Source organism: Oncorhynchus gorbuscha, linkage group LG19 (assembly GCF_021184085.1).
Source record: "Oncorhynchus gorbuscha isolate QuinsamMale2020 ecotype Even-year linkage group LG19, OgorEven_v1.0, whole genome shotgun sequence".
NCBI lineage: Eukaryota > Metazoa > Chordata > Actinopteri > Salmoniformes > Salmonidae > Oncorhynchus > Oncorhynchus gorbuscha.
Genome location: NC_060191.1, coordinates 54,013,321 through 54,032,823, shown reverse-complemented (window position 1 = coordinate 54,032,823; position 19,503 = coordinate 54,013,321). Strand labels below are relative to the sequence as shown.

The 19,503-nt window shown below is 43.5% G+C and overlaps 1 protein-coding gene across 3 annotated transcripts in view; it reads left to right on the top strand.

The window, feature by feature from the left end:
* Positions 1-19,126, top strand: part of LOC124005514 (vasodilator-stimulated phosphoprotein-like) — a 31,100-nt gene extending 11,974 nt beyond the window's left edge. For 2 of the 3 annotated variants that reach the window (XM_046314866.1, XM_046314867.1), the window contains exons 2-14: positions 7,037-7,208; positions 9,378-9,558; positions 9,735-9,801; positions 15,274-15,344; positions 15,441-15,685; positions 15,920-16,062; positions 16,217-16,268; positions 16,380-16,407; positions 16,517-16,562; positions 16,731-16,787; positions 17,307-17,376; positions 17,485-17,542; positions 17,704-19,126. In XM_046314866.1, coding sequence (XP_046170822.1) covers positions 7,037-7,208; positions 9,378-9,558; positions 9,735-9,801; positions 15,274-15,344; positions 15,441-15,685; positions 15,920-16,062; positions 16,217-16,268; positions 16,380-16,407; positions 16,517-16,562; positions 16,731-16,787; positions 17,307-17,376; positions 17,485-17,542; positions 17,704-17,741 — 1,228 coding nt within the window. In that variant the 3' untranslated portion in view covers positions 17,742-19,126. The remainder of the gene's footprint in view (positions 1-7,036; positions 7,209-9,377; positions 9,559-9,734; positions 9,802-15,273; positions 15,345-15,440; positions 15,686-15,919; positions 16,063-16,216; positions 16,269-16,379; positions 16,408-16,516; positions 16,563-16,730; positions 16,788-17,306; positions 17,377-17,484; positions 17,543-17,703) is intronic. The other variant, XM_046314868.1, reaches the window with a different exon arrangement.
* Positions 19,127-19,503: the final 377 nt, after the last annotated feature.

Genomic DNA, 19,503 nt, shown 5'->3' with positions numbered 1-19,503 from the left:
GGACAGAAGCTATACTGTTACACTGACAATACTAAAGTGCCTATAAGAACATTCAATAGTCAAAGGTATATGGAATACAAATGGTAGAGAAATAGTCCTATAATTCCTATAATAACTACAACCTAAAACTTCTTACCTGGGAATATTGAAGACCCATGTTAAAAGGAATCACCAGCTTTCATATGTTCTCATGTTCTGAGCAAGAAACTTAAACGTTAGCTTTTTTAACATGGCACATATTGCGCTTTTACTTTCTTCTCCAACACTTTGTTTTTGCATTATTTAAACCAAATTGAACATGTTTCATTATTTATTTGAGGCTAAATGGATTTTATTGATGTATTAAATTAAGTAAAAATAAGTGTTCATTCAGTATTGTTGTAATTGTCATTATTATAAATAAATTGACCGATTTTTAATCGGTATCAGCTTTTTTTGGTCCTCCAATAATCGCTATCACTGTTGAAAAATCATAATCGGTCGACCTCTAGTTGCAACAGTCAGTACTAAGTTCTGCCTCTAGAAGCAATGTCAGCACAATAACTGTTTCTTTGGGAGCTTCGTAAAATGGGTTTCCATGGCTGAGCAGCCTCACACAAGCCTAAGATCACCATGCGCATTATATAACCTCCTTATTGTTTATTTAGTAAATATTTTCTTGACTCCATTGTTAAGGGCTTGTAAGGAAGCATTTCACGGCAAGGTCTACACCTGTTTTTTATTTGGCACATTTGACAAATAAAAGTGTTGGCTGGAGTGGTGTAAAGCTCGCTGCCAATGAACTGTGGAGCAGACCAACGGATGAATCTGTAGTTGGCGGATGCCAGGAGAACGCTACCTACCTGAATGCAGAGTGCCAATTGTAAAGTTTGGTGGAGGAGGAATAATGGTCTAGGGCTGTGTTTCATTGTTCGGACTAGGCCCCTTAGTTCAAGTGAAGGGAAATCTTATGCATATTTCCTGTTTCAGCATGACAATGCCCCCCCATGCACAAAGCGAGGTCCATACAGAAATGGTTTGTCGAGATCGGTGTGGAAGAACTTGACTGGCCTGCACAGAGCCCTGACCTAAACTCCATCAAGCACATTTGGGATGAATTGGAACGCCAATTGCGAGCCAGGCCTAATCACCCAACATCAGTGCTCATCCTCACTAGTGCTCTTGTGGCTGAATGGAAGCGAGTTTCTGCAGCAATGTTTCAATATCTATTGGAAAGCCTTCCCAGAAGAGTGGAGGCTGTTGTAGCAGCAAAGGGAGGACCAACTCCATAGTAATGACCATGATTTTAGAATGAGATGTTCGAGTGTCCACATACTTTTGGTCATATAGTGTATAAGTGTCCAACATCTTCTGCCAGATTAACAGAGAGATAGAAGGCCAAAGTGGAACAAGTGGAGGGAAATTGTTTAGCGGAGGGGGCTTGAGTCCAAAAAAACGTATACTGATTTAACTGGTAGCCTAAGTATGAACACAGTGATGAAGAAGAGGATTGAGGGATTAAGAGGGACGATGGGGGCCAGATGTGGAGACTAAGAGAGGGGGAGGAAGAAATAAGGAGTGTGGAGAAGCATGGTGGGATGGCCTGGTAAACAGAGCGGGAGAGCCACTGGACCTGACTGTACTTGTCAGTACAAGCTCTGAGCAAAGCCTTATACAGACATTTCTTAGAGCGTATGCCCCAGTCGTGCGCTGCAGTTTCCTGTTACCCCTCACTGACTGAGAAACTATAGGCTCCCGTTCCGGCTCCAAATGTCAGTGTTGGCTAACTTGGAGTTTCTGTCTTTTTATTTTAATTCTCAGCTAAACTTGGCCTTTGAGTTTGGTTTATTGGTTCTCCTGTAGGCGTTGTCTGTCTGTATTCAGGCCATAAACTTATCTTAATGTTATTATCATAATGTTATCAGTTAGGTTGCTAGGAGCCTATAATTTGTCATCTTGACAGACAGGATATTTTCATAACCTTTGCATGCAAGAGCACTTGGTTATGATTTTAACATGTGCAGTAGCCACAGCTAATGTTTCAAGGGTATGTGAAAATTCCTCAGATTAAGACTGAAAATGACCACTGCCTGGTTGAGTTAATTTAAGGTTAAGCCAGTGACCTATTGGCTCTCACAGTCCACTCTCACAGGTTTAAATGAACTAGTCAGCTAGTTAACACTTAGCTTAACTACTAGTCTAGACTCTTCGCTAACCTTCGAGGACGGCATTATATGTGTTTTTTGGACACTGTCACAGGAGTAGGTTGTTTATGGCATTTATTGTTCGTGGTTCATTCAAAAGCTAACGCGTGAATAACGTGTGTCCATGTAGCATCCTGCCAACCTCTCGGACTCTGTTGACATATGCACACACATGTAGTCTCAATATCTGTAGATGTATCAATAATTCACTCCTCACTCTCCCCCTGAGCCTATGCTTTCGCTCATATTAAAAATGCATTTGTTTCCCAGTCCTTTTCTCTGTACCTTCCCAGTTAGCAGCAGCCCTCACCACTCTATACCTGGGTGGGTCACATTCACTGAGAACAAATGTGAGAAAACCTTTTGAAATAGAATATTGGCATACTTGCTGGATAAGTTCAGCTGGCACCTCTGTTTCTGTGCTTACTGACCACAATCCACGACTCTCTTTCCTCACACCATTATGTCCCCAGCCAGGGACATCTTCATTTTTATTTTTCCATCTATTAACTTCTTTCTTCACCTACCTTACCTAACAAGCATTTGGGTCAACAGTGAGCACATCAGTGTGTAAACTTGAAAGGGTGTGCATTTGTGTGTGTGTGTGTGTGTGTGTGTGTTCACTAGTCAGGCTGAGTCAACCCTTATTAGGCATTGCTGGGAGCAAGAGGTGGGCTGTGGCTACAGAGCTGTGTCACAGGAAGCAAGAGATTGTATCATGGGATGGATGGATGGATGGAGGGAGAGGAGAGGAGGAGTGGGGAAAAGAGATTGATAAAGAAAATGAGTCTGCTCTTCCTGGTTCTCTCTAGACTCCACTTTGGCAAAAAGACCATTGGCTACACGTACTGCAATGTGAACTTATCATGTCTGGACCGATACCTCCGGAGGTAGTTGTGTTTACACTGCCCTGCACTATCTCCTTGACACAACTCGTACCGGACAAATTGTTATAGCATAGCAATGCTTTTGAAACGTATAGACGTTTCACTTATTTTTCTTTAGGTTTTACCTGATATTGTAGTAACAGCCAGTTACATCTGAAATTGTTTCAATTGCTTTTGCCTCAGTGACTTCCATGATATAAATAGAACAAACCAGGCTTCATTTTAAGGTATCTTTTAATATGGTACCTAGTGTCAGCCTAAGAGCTCCAAATAGTTATTGTTCAGCTAAACATCAGCATTCAGCTACAGCCAGCACGTTTTACTTAAGTATTCAGAAATTATACTGAACAAAAATATAAACGCAACCATTTCAAAGATTTTTCTGAGTTACACTTCATATAAGGAAATCAGTCAATTATTTTCTTTTTCACATGACCGGGAATCTGTTGGTCACAGGTACCTTAACATTTAAAAGAAAAACTGTATCTGGTGTGACCACCATTTGCCTCATGCAGCACGACATGTCTTCTTCACATAGAGTTGATCAGACTATTGATTGTGGTCTGTGGAATGTTGTCCCACTTCTCTTCAATGGGGCCCAATGTCGTGCCATTCATCCGCTCATGTTTCAGCATAATGCACGGCTCCATGTTTCAAGGGTCTGTACACAGTTCCTGGAAGCTGAAAATGACCCAGTTCTTCCATGGCCATACTCACCAGGTATGTCACCCGTTGAGCATGTTTGGGATGCTCTGGATCAACAACGTATAAGACAGCGTGTTCCAGTTCTTGCCAATATCAAGCAACTTTGCACAGCCGTTTCCTGAAGTTAGCATGCCAATTGCACGCTCCTTCAACTTGAGACATCTGTGACACTTTTTATTCACTCCATTTTATTTAGCTAGCTAGCTTTCTAGCTAACGTTTCCTAGCTGTGTAGCATATATTATAATATGAGTGACATCGTTCGATATCATTACTGTACTTTTATATTTGTTTTTGAGAGGTAAACGTAATATTACTGATATGCTAACATTACTTGATCATGAAGCATGTTGTTCGCTTTAGACTGTTCTCTCTGCTTCCGCATGGCAAGCGGTACCGGAGCGTCAAGTCTGACACCAACAGGCTCCTAAACAGCTTCTATCCCCAAGCCATAAGACTGCTATATAGCTAATAAAATGACTACATAGACTATCTGCATTGACCCTCCTATTTAATTTTTATACTGTCTCTATGCACATTCTACACACTTACTCACCACGCCCAACACACACATATAAACACACACACCGCTCCTCAGACTCCTCTCTCGTAGTTGGAATAGGGACTCTGTCACTCACTCACTCAGCCTGCCTGAAAGTCAGGGACTTCCTTTATGTGTGACTAGGGGAGTGTGTGAACCTTGATATGAGCCAGAGTATCGGGGTGGCCCTCACTATCTGTCTGTCATTGTCACCATGTCTGGCTCTAGTCAGTAACACTTGTCTGTCATTGTCACCATGTCTGGCTCTAGTCGGTAACACTTGTCTGTCAGTGCCACTGCACATAAGCCTACTTGCATAACACTGCAGTCCTCTCCTATAGATTGGTTTGAATTTCCAGTAGTCTCTAAAATGTGTTTACTTTCTCTTAAAGACCAGGGGCTGCGAAATGCCAAGGTTTCTATTAGCTGGTACATTTCCCTAAGAACAGGTTGGCCAGTTGTATTGCTTCTTTAATCAATACAACAGTTTTCAGCTGTGCTAACATAATTGCAAAAGGGTTTTCTAATGATCAATTAGCCTTTTAAAATGATAAACTTGGATTAGCTAACGCAACGTGCCATTGGAACACAGGAGTGATGGTGGCTGATAATGGGCCTCTACTCCTATATAGATATTCCATAAAAAATCTGCCGTTTCAAGCTATAATAGTCATTTGCAACATTAACAATGTCTACACTGTATTTCTGATCAATTTGAGGTTATTTTAATAGACAAAAAATGTGCTTCTCTTTCAAAAACTAGGACATTTCTAAGTGGCGGTAGTGGTCTAAGCTGGTTCGACTCCTTAAATTAGCCATTTAATTTTTTTGTTACGCAAAAAGAGTGCCTTTTGCATCCCTGTTGATTTTTTTTTTACATTTTAGCCCCTTTTCTCCCCAATTGTTAGTAGTTACTATCTTGTATCATCGCTACAACTCCCGTACGGGCTCGGGAGAGACGAAGGTCGAAAGCCATGCGTCCTCCGAAACACAACCCAACCAAGCCGCACTGCTTCTTAACACAGCGCGCATCCAACCCGGAAGCCAGTCGCAACAATGTGTCGGAGGAAACACTGTGCACCTGGCGACCTGGTTAGCATGCGTTGCACCCGGCCCGCCACAGGAGTTGCTAGTACGCGATGAGCCAAGGATATCCCTACCAGCCAAACCGGACGATGCTAGGCCAATTGTGCCTCGCCCCACGGACCTCCCGGTCGCGGCCGACTGTGAAGGAGACTGGGCGCGAACCCAGAGTCTCTGGTGGCACAGCTAGACCACTGCGCCACCCAGGAGGCCCCACTGTTGATATTTTAAGTAGAAATTGTGAACCAATATTGAATTTTAAAAGCCTGTTATATATATTTTTTAAAGTGCATTTTAATATAGACCACATGGAGAATTCAATAGATATGAATAAAGACTTGTTAAAGTGCCAAAATTCTTCATTTTGACATGTCCCTCTTTGACATCTATGAAGATTTTAACCCACTTAACCCCAACATTTTCAGCATTGTAAAGCCCTAGTTATTTTGTTGTTTGACAAAGATTATTATTTACTTCAGCTGGTTCGACTCTTTTTGGCCATTTTTCTGGTGTTTTGTGGTGGGAAAATAAGTGGGTCGAGTGTAACACGTCAACCCTATTACCCATAGATAGACAGGCTAAAGATATTTTAGCAATTTATACATTTTTGTGAAGCTTGCATTCGATTGCCACTCCCTGTTGCACACAAGTTTCCATTCCCCCGTCACAAGAAGATTCAGGGCTGATTTAAGATGAAATTGTCAACCCTGTTACTTTATTTGGCACTTACTACCTTTTTATGAAGTTGAACTCTAAAGTAACATTTTTTTTGACCAAGTTACACTTCTCAAAAGGCACTGACTTGGTGGAACGATCCTACTGCATTCCTGCTCTCTCTTTTTATATTTATTTAACTAGGCAAGTCAGTTAAGAACAAATTCTTATTTTCAATGACAGCCTAGGGTTAACTGCCTTGTTCAGGGGCAGATTTTTTTGTTTTACCTTTTCAGCTCAGAGACTCGCTCTTGCGACCGTTCGGCTACTAGTCTAACACTCTAAACACTAGGCTAACTGCTGCCCCGTGTCTCTCTCGTCTGTCTCTCCTACTCTTCCTCCATCGCTTCCCTCACAATGTCTCTCTCTTTCATATATACACTAACATCTGGTAAATGCATCTGCATATTCTCACAATATACATGTCAAGGGAGGACCTAAACTTAGACTATACACTCACAGGCGTATAAATGGCCTGTTGATTGTGCTTGAAGAGACACCATTCATTATGTTGTATTACCTGTTGCTCCCTCCCTTCATTAAGAGTGTATTGAGTTGGCTTGCATCAGTGCTCGGGGGTCCATTGACAGCCATAGTGTGACAGTGGCTGGGTGAGTTTGAACAGAGCAACTGGACGATTGCCTGTATGGACTGGCTCAACTCTCAAGCATGTCTTGTTTATGGCAGCATGTGACCTAGCTCATTTTTATGATTCTTTCTCCCTCTCTTCTCCGCCCCCTCTCTTCCTACCCTGCTGTCATCCACTATACTTTCCCCTGGTTCCCTCCTCCTCCATTATTAGCCCCTCTCCCAAAACCATCCCTTCTTCCCTTACTCCTGGCCCCCCTTTCTCTCTCTAGCTCTCTATCTATTCAACTCTAAGCTTTTTTTGCATAATAAATAATTCCACTGTCTCTCCTTTAGTGAGTCCAGTATCTGCCAGGCTCGGGCCACGGTGATGATCTATGATGATGGGAATAAGATGTGGCTCCCGGCAGGAACAGGGTCTCAGGCCTTCAGCAGGGTACAGATCTACCACAACCCCTCCACTAACGCCTTCAGAGTGGTGGGACGCAAGATGCAGACAGATCAACAGGTAGAGTGCGTGTGTGTCTATATGTACAGTATCTATGACAATGGGTTTTAGTCTGTGTGCATGCTTGTTTCACTGATTGTGTATGTGTTTGGTCTTGTGTGATGTTGTCCATCATCAACAGCTTCAAACCTCTAGTACCAACAAGCCCGGCCAGCTGGAGAACTGTGAATCAGCCCTTTATCCACCTATGGCCATGCGCAGGCAGGCTAATGCCCACTAACCACTTATGTGACGCAAGCACAAACACCCTACCCCAGGTTCTATGTGCTGGTTCAAAGAGCTGTGTTCTGTCTCCTGTAGTTCCCCCATCAGAGCCAACAGGCTAGTACAGTCCTGGGTGAGACCAATCAATACCTACATCTCCTGTACTGTCACAGCTTTAACAATGGAACAAGACAAACAGCACTATATATACTGAACACATGTATAAACACAACATATAAAGTCTTGGTCCCATGTTTCATGAGCTGAAATAAAAGATCCCAGACATTTTCCACATTCACAAAAAAAGCTTTTTTCTCTCCAATTCTGTGCACAAATATTTTTACATCACTGCTAGTGAGCATGTCTCCTTTGCCAAGATAATCCATCCACCTGTGGAGTGGTAAATCAAGAAGCTGATTAAACAGCATGATCATTACACAGGTGCACCTTGTGCTCGGGACAATAAAAGGCCATTCTAAAATGTGCAGTTTTATCACGCAACGCAATGCCACAGTTGTTTCAAGTTTTGAGGGAGTGTGCAATTGGCATGCTGACTGCAGGAATGTCCATCAGAGCTGTTGCAAGATCATTTTGTTCATTTCTCTACCATAAGCCGCCCCGTTGTTTTAGAGAATTTGGCAGTACATCCAGTACATCCAACCAGCCTCATAACCACAACAGCCTATGACCTCCACGTTCGGCTTCTTCACTTGTGGGATCGTCTGAGACCAGTCACCCGGACAGCTGATGAAACTGAGTATTTATGTCTGTAATAAAGCCCTTTTGTGGGGGAAAAACTAATTCCTATTGGCAGCATGCCCTCCAAGGCCCACTCATGACTGCACCCCTGCCCTGTCATGTGAAATGCATAGATCAGGGTCTAATGAATTTATTTAAATTGACTGAATTCCTTATGAACTGTAACTCAGTAAAATAGTTGAAATTGTTGCATGCTGCATTTATATTTTTGTTCAGTATAGATATAGTATCTGACCATCCCATCCCCCTCTCACTTCCGCCTCTCCTGCTCTCTCTGTACAATTCTTTCTTTAAACATCCAGTCGCCTAAGTGTTTCCCATAGACGTATCTTAAAGTGGATTATGTTTCCTGAGAGGTATTTGGCCAGCTCAACCATTTCCTGTGACAATTAAGGAAGCCTTCCCCCTCTCTCTGAGTATATCTGTCCCCTCCCTCTGTGTCTGCTTCTGCTTCTATCTCTCCCTGACTCTTTTGGCGCGGGGAGTTTAGGTGCTCGCTCGCTCCTCCGCTCTGTGGAATTCAGGGGTTTTAAAACAAATAGAGAAATGATGCATCAGCACATTCAAACTGAGTCACTCAAACCCAGAGCACCATGGCCTGTATTGAATCACCAGGCTGGTGCCACCTGCTGGACTGATATAGACCTAGAGTGCATTTCTCTTGTCATAACTGGCTTCCTGTCCTTGATCTGAAAGCACAGGCTGAGTGCAATGTGGAAAAAGGCTTTCAATTAGGAAGATGGAAGAGAGGATACCATGCCACATTAGACTGAGATGCACCCTAAACATTAACACTTAGGGTTGGGCGATATATCATGATTACTGGTATGGATCCACATACCGGTATGGATTTTTATCACTGAGTGTTTGTATTAAGGTCTAATATTTCCATTACACATGTAGTTCCTTCCATACAACCTGAGTAAGGACCGTTCACTTCTCTAAAATCTGCAGTTTGTCCATTTGAACTATACAGAGCATCACCTTGTTTCTTGATAAAGAAGTGGGATATGACGTGGATGTCGATTTAAGACAGCCCCCTGCACCGCTCTGATTCAGAGGGGTTGGGTTAAATGCAGAAGACACATTTGAGTTGAATGCATTCAGTTGTACAACTGACTAAGTGTCCCCCTTTCCCTTATCCATGATATGCCAATGTGGGAGTGTCATGACTCGTGTCTTGACTCCGACCCCTTTCTCTCTAAGGTGGTGATTAACTGTCCGATTGTGAAGGGCCTGAAGTACAATGAGGCCACGCCCAACTTCCACCAGTGGCGAGACGCGCGGCAGGTGTGGGGGCTCAACTTCGGCAGTAAGGAGGATGCTGCCCTCTTCGCCAGCGGAATGGCCCATGCACTGGAGGTGCTCAACTCCCTGGCAGACGCAGGTACTATTAGAATGGATTTTACATGTAGCCTCAACATACATGACAACATGCTTTACAATACCTAAAGGCACAGCACATTCTGAGAAATAATTGAGAGATGCATGTGTGGAAACATGAGCATGACTTGCAACTCACAGCTTTTTAAAGTTATACTAAGAAAATCGCTTTATCTCCAGGTTACGCTACCCTCCCCCGCCCAGTGTCAAATGGACCTTCCCCAGAGGAGCTGGAACAGCAGCGGAGGTACCAAGTGTGGGATATCCGGGGGGGGGGGGGGGGAGTACAGTACACTCACCTTTACTTCCACATTGAGTTGTAATTAAGGGTCAGTACAGGTATCAAGACTAGGCAGTTTCATATGACCAGTCCCACTGACACGGTTTGACATAACCACACTGACTCAGAGGATTTGTCAGCATTAGCCTTACGCCGCTTAGCCCTCAGCCAGTCTCTTGAGGTCAGAGGTTGAAAAGCTAAAGAAGGTCAACTCCTCTTTGACATCGAAATCCATCCTTTCCTACCTCTTCCTGTGGACCCCACACTCACCAAGGATATGTTCAGCTTTACCCCTAATCTCATTTAGTCTAATGGGCAATATGACACATTGTGGAGACTCTGGGATAGGCTGGCAAGGTTGTCCGTCAAATGGTGTTAGTAATGGTCACAGATATGATTGTCACGATGGCGCCGACAGAGAAGGGCAACATCTTACGAGTTTCAAGTCGTTTGCTATATAGTGAATTTTATTGTATTTCCCTACTTTTCTTGTACAGAAAGTTCATAGTATTATCACATATGCACTTCTGGAAACCAGATTGACAGTTACTAACCTCGATTTTGACTTCAACCCCAACTCCGCTGTTCCACTGTTCATACCAAACCCTATTACCTTTGTTCCATGGGCTACCAAGAACCTGCAGGCCTAGATGCGAGACGAAGTGGAGACGAGATGGAGTCGATTCTATTAGCAAATGTTCAGTCACTTGAGAATAAGAAAAAGACTTGAAAGCTGCAATATTATGTCTTACTGAAACACTATGCACATAGTACTCGGTGGATTCTCCATGCAGCGGCAGGATCGGTCGGTGGCTTCGGGGAAGTCGAAAGGAAATGGAGTGTTTTTTTTTCATAAATAACAACTGTATTGCTTCAAGTGTGAAGGAAATCTCTAGCAATTATTTTTCTTTTTCTCCCCAATTGGTAGTTACAGTCTTGTCCCATCTCTGCAACTCTCACCAGAGCTGTTGATATTTAATATTAATTTATCTACCATAAGCTGCCTCCCAACATTGTTTTAGAGATTTTGGCAGTACGTCCAATATATGAACAGTAACTCAGTCAAATCTTTTAAATTGATGCATGCTGTGTTTTTATATTTTTGTTCAGTATAGAATACCTCATGGTAAATTGCAGAACCTTTTATCTAACAAGTTTTCATCTGTAATTTATCATGGCAGTCTACATCCCTCCACAAGCTAACACTGAACTGTATGGGGCTTCAACACAGGGGGACATAAAACCGTCCTACCTGACTTGTACCAACACGTCTGCTGCTCCAGTAGGAGTGCTAAAACTCTAGACTACTTTTATTCTACCCACATAAGTGCTTACAAGGCCCTCCCCCGTCCTCCCTTCGGGAAAATCTGAGCGTGACTCCATTCTCCTGCTTCCTGTTTACAAACAAACTCAAACAGGATGTACCAGTGATTCACTCAATACGGAAGTAGTCGGATGAAGCAGACACGAGGATACAAGACTGTTTTGCTAGTACAGACTGGGATGTGTTCTGGGATTCATTCGATAGCATTGACGATCTCAATTGCACTTCACACTGCCCTCGCCCATCTGGACAAGAGGGGAAATAACTATGTGAATGCTGTTCATAGGGGTGGCAGGTAGCCTAGTGGTTAGAGCGTTGGACTTATAACCGAAAGGTTGCTAGATCGAATCCCTGAGCTGACAAGGTCAAAATCTGTCATTCTGCCCCTGAGCAAGGAAGTTAACCCATTGTAAATACGAATTTGTTCTCAACTGACTTGCCTGGTTAAATACATTTTGTAAATTTTTATATATATATATATACTACAGCGCAGCGTTCAACATGATAGTCCCCTCCAAGCTCAATACCAAGCTAGAGACCCAAACGGTACCGGAGCATCGGTCTCGGACCAACAAGCTTCGAGGCAGTTTCTACACCCAAGCCATAAGAATACTAAATAGTCAATTTATGATACCCAAACTATCTGCACTAACTATATTTTGCACTGACTACACACTCACTAGACTATACAGTGCATTCGTAAAGTATTCAGACCCCTTGGCTTTTTTAACATTTTGTTACGTTACAGCCTTATTCTAAAATCGATTTAACTCGTTTTTTTCCCCTCCTCAATCTACACACGATACCCCATAATGACAAAGCACTTTGTTGAAGCACCTTTGGCAACTATTATAGTCTCAAGTCTTCTTGGGTATGACGCTACAACCTTGGTCCACCTGTATTTGGGGAGTTTCTCCCATTCTTCTCTGCAGATCCTCTCAAGCTCAGTCATGTTGGATTGGGTGCGTCGCTGCACAGCTATTTTCAGGTTTCTCCAGAGATGTTCGATCGGGTTCAAGTCCGGGCTCTGACTGGGCCACTCACTACAGAGTTCCAAACTGCCTCTGCAAGCAACCTCAGAACAATAACTATTCATCGGGAGCTTCATGAAAGGGGTTTCTATGGCTGAGCAGCCGCACACATAAGCCTAAGATCACAATGCAAAGCGTTGGCTGGAGTTGTGTAAAGATCACCGCCATTGGGGGGGGGGGGGGGGTGAAGAATGAGGACCGACTAATCTGGGTTTGGCGGATGCCAGGAGAACGTTACCTGCCCCAATGCATAGTGCCAACTGTAAAGTTTGGTGGAGGATTAATAATGGTCTGGGGCTGTTTTTCATGGTTCAGACGGGGTCCCTTAGTTCCAGTGAAGGGAAATATTAATGCTACAGCACACGATGACATTCTAGACAATTCCATGCTTCCAACAGTTTGGGGAAGGTTCTTTCCTGTTTCAGCATAATTCCCCATGCACAAAACGAGGCCCATACAGAAATTGTTTGTCAAGATCAGTGTGAAAGAACTTGATTGGCCTGTACAGAGTCCTGACAACCCCATCGAACACCTTTGGCATGAATTGGAAGGGCAACTGCGAGCCAGGCCTAACCGCCCAACCTCACTAATGCTCTTGTGGCTGAATGGAAGCAAGTCCCCGCAGCAATGTTCTATCATCTAGTGGAAAGCCTTCCCAGAAGATTGGAGGCTGTTATAGCAGCAAAGGGTAGACCAACGCCATATTAATGCCCATGATTTTGGAATGAGATGTTTGACAAGTACAGTGCCTTGCGAAAGTATTCGGCCCCCTTGAACTTTGCGACCTTTTGCCACATTTCAGGCTTCAAACATAAAGATATAAAACTGTATTTTTTTGTGAAGAATCAACAAGTGGGACACAATAATGAAGTGGAACAACATTTATTGGATATTTCAAACTTTTGTAACAAATCAAAAACTGAAAAATTGGGGGTGCAAAATTATTCAGCCCCCTTAAGTTAATACTTTGTAGCGCCACCTTTTGCTGTGATTACAGCTGTAAGTCGCTTGGGGTATGTTTCTCAGTTTTGCACATTGAGAGACTGAAATTTTTTCCCATTCCTTCTTGCAAAACAGCTCGAGCTCAGTGAGGTTGGATGGAGAGCATTTGTGAACAGCAGTTGTCAGTTCTTTCCACAGATTCTCGATTGCATTCAGGTCTGGACTTTGACTTGGCCATTCTAACACCTGGATATGTTTATTTTTGAACCATTCCATTGTAGATTTTGCTTTATGTTTTGGATCATTGTCTTGTTGGAAGACAAATCTCCGTCCCAGTCTCAGGTCTTTTGCAGACTCCATCAGGTTTTCTTCCAGAATGGTCCTGTATTTGGCTCCATCCATCTTCCCATCAATTTTAACCATCTTCCCTGTCCCTGCTGAAGAAAAGCAGGCCCAAACCATGATGCTGCCACCACCATGTTTGACAGTGGGGACGATGTGTTCAGGGTGATGAGCTGTGTTGCTTTTACACCAAACATAACGTTTTGCATTGTTGCCAAAAAGTTCAATTTTGGTTTCATCTGACCAGAGCACCTTCTTCCACATGTTTGGTGTGTCTCCCAGGTGGCTTGTGGCAAACTTTAAACGACACTTTTTATGGATATCTTTAAGAAATGGCTTTCTTCTTGCCACTCTTCCATAAAGGCCAGATTTGTGCAATATACGACTGATTGTTGTCCTATGGACAGAGTCTCCCACCTCAGCTGTAGATCTCTGCAGTTCATCCAGAGTGATCATGGGCCTCTTGGCTGCATCTCTGATCAGTCTTCTCCTTGTATGAGCTGAAAGTTTAGAGGGACGGCCAGGTCTTGTTAGATTTGCAGTGGTCTGATACTCCTTCCATTTCAATATTATCGCTTGCACAGTGCTCCTTGGGATGTTTAAAGCTTGGGAAATCTTTTTGTATCCAAATCCGGCTTTAAACTTTTTCACAACAGTATCTCGGACCTGCCTGGTGTGTTCCTTGTTCTTCATGATGCTCTCTGCGCTTTTAACGGACCTCTGAGACTATCACAGTGCAGGTGCATTTATACGGAGACTTGATTACACACAGGTGGATTGTAATTTATCATCATTAGTAATTTAGGTCAACATTGGATCATTCAGAGATCCTCACTGAACTTCTGGAGAGAGTTTGCTGCACTGAAAGTAAAGGGGCTGAATAATTTTGCACGCCCAATTTTTCAGTTTTTTATTTGTTAAAAAGGTTTGAAATATCCAATAAATGTTGTTCCACTTCATGATTGTGTCCCACTTGTTGTTGATTCTTCACAAAAAAATACAGTTTTATATCTTTATGTTTGAAGCCTGAAATGTGTCAAAAGGTCGCAAAGTTCAAGGGGGCCGAATACTTGCGCAAGGCACTGTAGGTGTCCATATACTTTTGGTCATGTAGTGTATCTACCTCAAATACCTTGTACCTCTGCACATTGATCTGGTACTGTTACTCCCTATATATATCTCCGTTCTTGTGTGTTTTATTTTAAACTCTGCATCATTGGGATGCGCTCGTAAGTAATTATCATGGCAAAGTCTACACCAGCCCTCAGTCAACCAACAGTGCTTTAAAGTGTGTGTGGCGACAACAGCTCCTGTGGGTGACAGATGTGTTGGGGTAGGGGACCTGGAGCGACCCGGATTAGGGCTTCTGGCCAGATGTGGACTTTAATTTCAGTGCTGGGCTAATCAGAAGCTGTGAAATGCCCCTTCACAGACCCAGCATGGCCGCATAGTCAGCACAATTTATTCATGAATATGCTCTTCAGTCTAACACTGCTTCAGAGCAATAGACAGTGCCCACTGTGATTGTTTGAACATGGTTGTTGCTTTAATGAAAGGATTGCTGGTACAGTTCACTTGCCATGTTATTATTGTTGAAAGATGAAAAACAAAATGTAATTTCTCTGCTATGCCACCTCTGGCTAAATACCTTATTTTCATGGAGGATGTGGTGCCTTCCCATTCATCCCTTCACCATATACAACATTGTTATATTATTTGTGACTTTTCTAAATCTGTTTGGGTGTATTAGTGTATGCTTGTTTGTTTCTGTGTTAATCCCCATGAGTTTTGTCCCTGTAGGCTGGAGCAGCAAGAGAGAGAGCGGCAGGAGTGGGAGAGACTGGAGAGAGAGAGACAACAAGCTGCAGCAGGTCAGAGGCACCATCTTGTTTCAAACAGCCACACTGACAGCAATACAGTTCGCCTTTTTCAGCACTGTGACAGTCTCTTACCTTTTTTATTTTTAGTGCCCACTCCTCCAGTCCCACCGTTGGCCCCCCCAGCACCTCCGGGGCCCCCTCCACCCCCAGGACCTCCTCCGTCTGGGCCCCCTCCTCCCCCTGGACCACCTCCCCCAGGACCCCCGGCCGCAGGATCAGGACCCCCGCCCGCCCCACCGCTGCCCTCCCCAGGAGGAGATGGGGGCCTAGGGGGAGGTGTAGGGGGCCTGGCGACAGCCTTAGCTGCGGCCAAGCTCCGCAGAGTGGCCAAGGTGAGAGACAGAAAGGAGAAATTGTGGCCTCAGGATAAGAATTAGCGTAACAGTTGTTTTGTATCTGTTGTATCGATCTCCACATTTTATGCAACCACCAATTATTTCTGATTTGGACTTCAATGCAAATCATTTTAAATGCCTTGCCTCTCTGTTTTGCAGTGCTAGCTAGAGCCAAAGGTGGTGTTGTATCGATACTCTAACCGCTCCTGTGTCTTCTACTGCTCTCTGTAGGACGATAGTGGTAGTGTTGCTGCTGCTTCTTCTGCTGCAGCACCGGCTGCCAAGCCTGATCAAAGCCGCACCAGTGGGTCCATCGGTGGTGGTGGTGGTGGAGGAGGCCTGATGGGTGAGATGGCATCCATCCTGGCACGAAGGTAGGTGGTACTGAAGAGAGCACTGCTATAAATGAACAGATTCATACACCCCAGTCAAGAGCGCTGTGTATGCACCTTTATGGATCTGATCCGGCTTAGTGAATCTTTAAGTGTTGTACCACACTATTACTCTCCTTTTGTCTATCTTGTTCAGAAAAAAAATGGCAGACGGTGGGGCTAAGCCACCTTCTAAGACAGCAGATAATGTAAGTATTTGTTAATTTATTGGCCAACTATGTCCTAAGTACATAATTGAGCAATTTCCATGTAGTCAAACACTCACGTTTGTCTGGTCTCTGTTTCCTTTCTCCCTACAGGATGACTCAGAGTCTCAAGGCCAAAGTGGTGAGAACTGCGTGTGTCAGTCTGTTTTGTTTGTACCTAGGAAGACAAATGTGCTTAATATTAGACTTTTATACAATTTTAATGTAAAATATCCCTTTCTCCTTTTTAGACACTCTTGGAAGAAGACCATGGGAAAAATCAGCCACTATGCCCAGGTAAGTTTTCAGCTTCCTATGCTCGCTCTCTCTCGCTCTCTCTCTCTGTCTGTAGTAAGTGCAGCCTGTGTGGACGTATGTCAGTCTCAGAATTCAAAGAGGGGTGTGTGTGTTGATGAATTGGTTGCTTCACATTGTAAGAGCAGAGTGTGTGTCTCTCACAAACAGGAATAACTCCATCTCCAAGAGCATGGACTCCACCTCTCCCTTGCCCCAGGGTCCCAGGTACAAAGTCCCTCCCCTGACAAGACAACAGGACTAATGCTTTCCTGTTCTCTCTAGCATACCGTCCCATCTCCCTTCTCTCTGTCAGGTCAACAGGGGCACAGCTTCAGATCGTGGTGCTGGGCTATTGTACTGTTGACAGCACCACCTAGTGGACTTCAGAAAGCTATGACTACTGTGACAGCCTTTCTCATCTGCATCATTCCATTCTGATATGTGAATTGATATCCCTTGATGTAGTATAGAATGGAATTTTGTGTGTTTTGTCTGGCATTTCTGGACATTTGGTTCTGTGGTCAACAGTCAAATGTCATTGAAACTTTGAAAGCTAGCCTTGGGTTGTCTGGTGTATGTGTGGTGCTTCCTGAGGCCTCTTTGGGGGTGCTATGGTAATGGGTTGGATTAACAGTATGGGTTGTCAGTGATGGGACTATGTTCGATCTTAAACAGTCTCTCCCTTTCTCTCTGCCTCCCCTACCCACTTGCTTTCTTTCCACCCCGTCTCCACACCGTATCCAGGGTGAAGCATGCAGGTGGTAGTAATGATGCTGGAGGTGGTGAAGAGACAGATATGGAGAGGATTAAACAGGTAAATATTATTTTCTGAAGCACCTCTAATGCCAAGACTAGTATAGACATATAATCATATGCAATACTAAGACTGCAAATTATAGAATGTTTTGTTTGCTTCCTGTAGGAGATTCTTGACGAGATGCGGAAGGAGTTACAAAAAGTCAAGGAGGAGATAATCGGAGGTGAGACAATGCTGATATTTGTTTTGGGCCACAACTATTTTTCACACGGAAACCGCTTCAATGACATTTGTATAAAAGTCCAAATTAAGTGTGGGGGGGGGCAGTACTTTTCTTTATCAGGTGTTGTATTGATTGTTTCTTGTCTCTCTCCTGTTCCACAGCCTTTATTGAGGAGCTACAGAAGAGGGGTTCCACATAGTTCTACTAGAGGAACAGGGGGATGTGATGGATGGAGGTTATGGCCCTTTGTGGACCTCTCCCATATCACCCCCTCCAGTGTAGCCCAGGGATTTTTCTTTCTCCCCTTCACACATTCTCACATTCACACACACCTACGTACTTGCACACGACATGTACACGTTAACCCAGGGAACCGATTCACAAATACAGGACTAGATCACCTACTACCACCCCATCTGTGATGACACAACATCTCCTCACTCATCCCTTCTTGTATCCAACTCTTCCTTCATTTCATGAGAACCACTGTAGAGCACATAATCACGGCTGCTGTTACTCTTACTCCTTGTCATGTACAATTGTTTCTCTCCCCCCATGTATCTGCCCCATAGAAATCCTGCTCCTATTCACTCTCTTTGTCAGACAGACCAGTGTTTTTACTGGGGTCTTCAGTATTCAGGGAAGATCATATAATTAATTCGTGTTACTGTAATGGCAGAGTGGTTGGTTGGCTTTTGTAAGAATCCTCTTTAACTTGGCACAGCTTCGACCTCAAACACGGCCTTCAAATAAAAACATTTTATATGGGCCAAGACGACATAGGCCTATCTTGAGAATGTGTGGTGACGGGAGGAAACTAACAGATTGTACAGGGACCCCATGGTGGAGGGCTTTCATCCACAGCACACACTGCTCCCTTCAGGCCTGGTGCACACGAGCTTGTACTGCACCACTGCCTTGAAGCCAGCGCTACTGCTCCCAAGTGTACTGCTCTGTCAATGGCCAAAAAAGAGACCCTACACAAACTTCAGTTCTACAGACTTTGAGGAGAAGTCAGAGGAGACATGCAAAGGGAATGTGATGGATGACCTCCCGGAGTGCCGTGAGAGAGGAGAGTACTGTGGTTCTGTGCTATGGAGGGAATCCTAGTTCTTTCTGCATTGCACTTGGCCTGGAGAAAGTGTGTATTTTGTGTGCCACTCAGAATCGACAAAACACTCATCTTTCCCTTCTGCTCAAAATGAGACACTAATAATTTGCCAGTGCAGTGGTCCTAAACTGTACTGTTTATTTTGTTTGAAAAATGTTTTCTAACAACATTGAAATATAAGAATTCGGCCATGACTAAGTCAATTAATTGGCCATGACCAACTGCCTTGGAGAATATATATTTAAAAAAGAATTGGGGGTGGCTAGCAAAATTGAAATGATGTTTATTTTAATTGAGGTGAATGGGACATTTTTGGATTGCTTTCTTTTTAAGAGATGTAATTGGGTTACTGTTTTTGTTTTGTTTTTCTAATAGAGTATAGGCTTTTTACACTGAAATATAAATAAAACAGCGTAGAGACACTGGATTAGAGATGCCTTTTATAGTCAAATACAGCCGCTTCTTGTAATGCATCAGCTTCTTGAGTCTCCTTTTTTTGGTTTTTCCATTGCTCTTTTTAAGCCTTAAATATTGTTTAGGATATTCTGGCTGTCAATGCATTGAATGGGATTATTTAGCCAAAAAATTGCTCAAATGCATTTGTGAACATTTTGAATAATTAAGAAAGTATGTATTAATTTTGAAACTGTATTTCAATATGACTCAACAGGATAGGGCTTGGGGGTTTAAGAAAGTTTTTCTGGTTGATGTTCATTCTAGAGTGCTGGATCAAACTGTTTTTGCTATTAAAGTGGGATGCTTGGGACAACCCAACTAAAACGTTGGGTCAGGGTTAGATCTATGGGTAGGATCCCACTTTGCATTTACTGGGATCAAATGGTAGGCTATC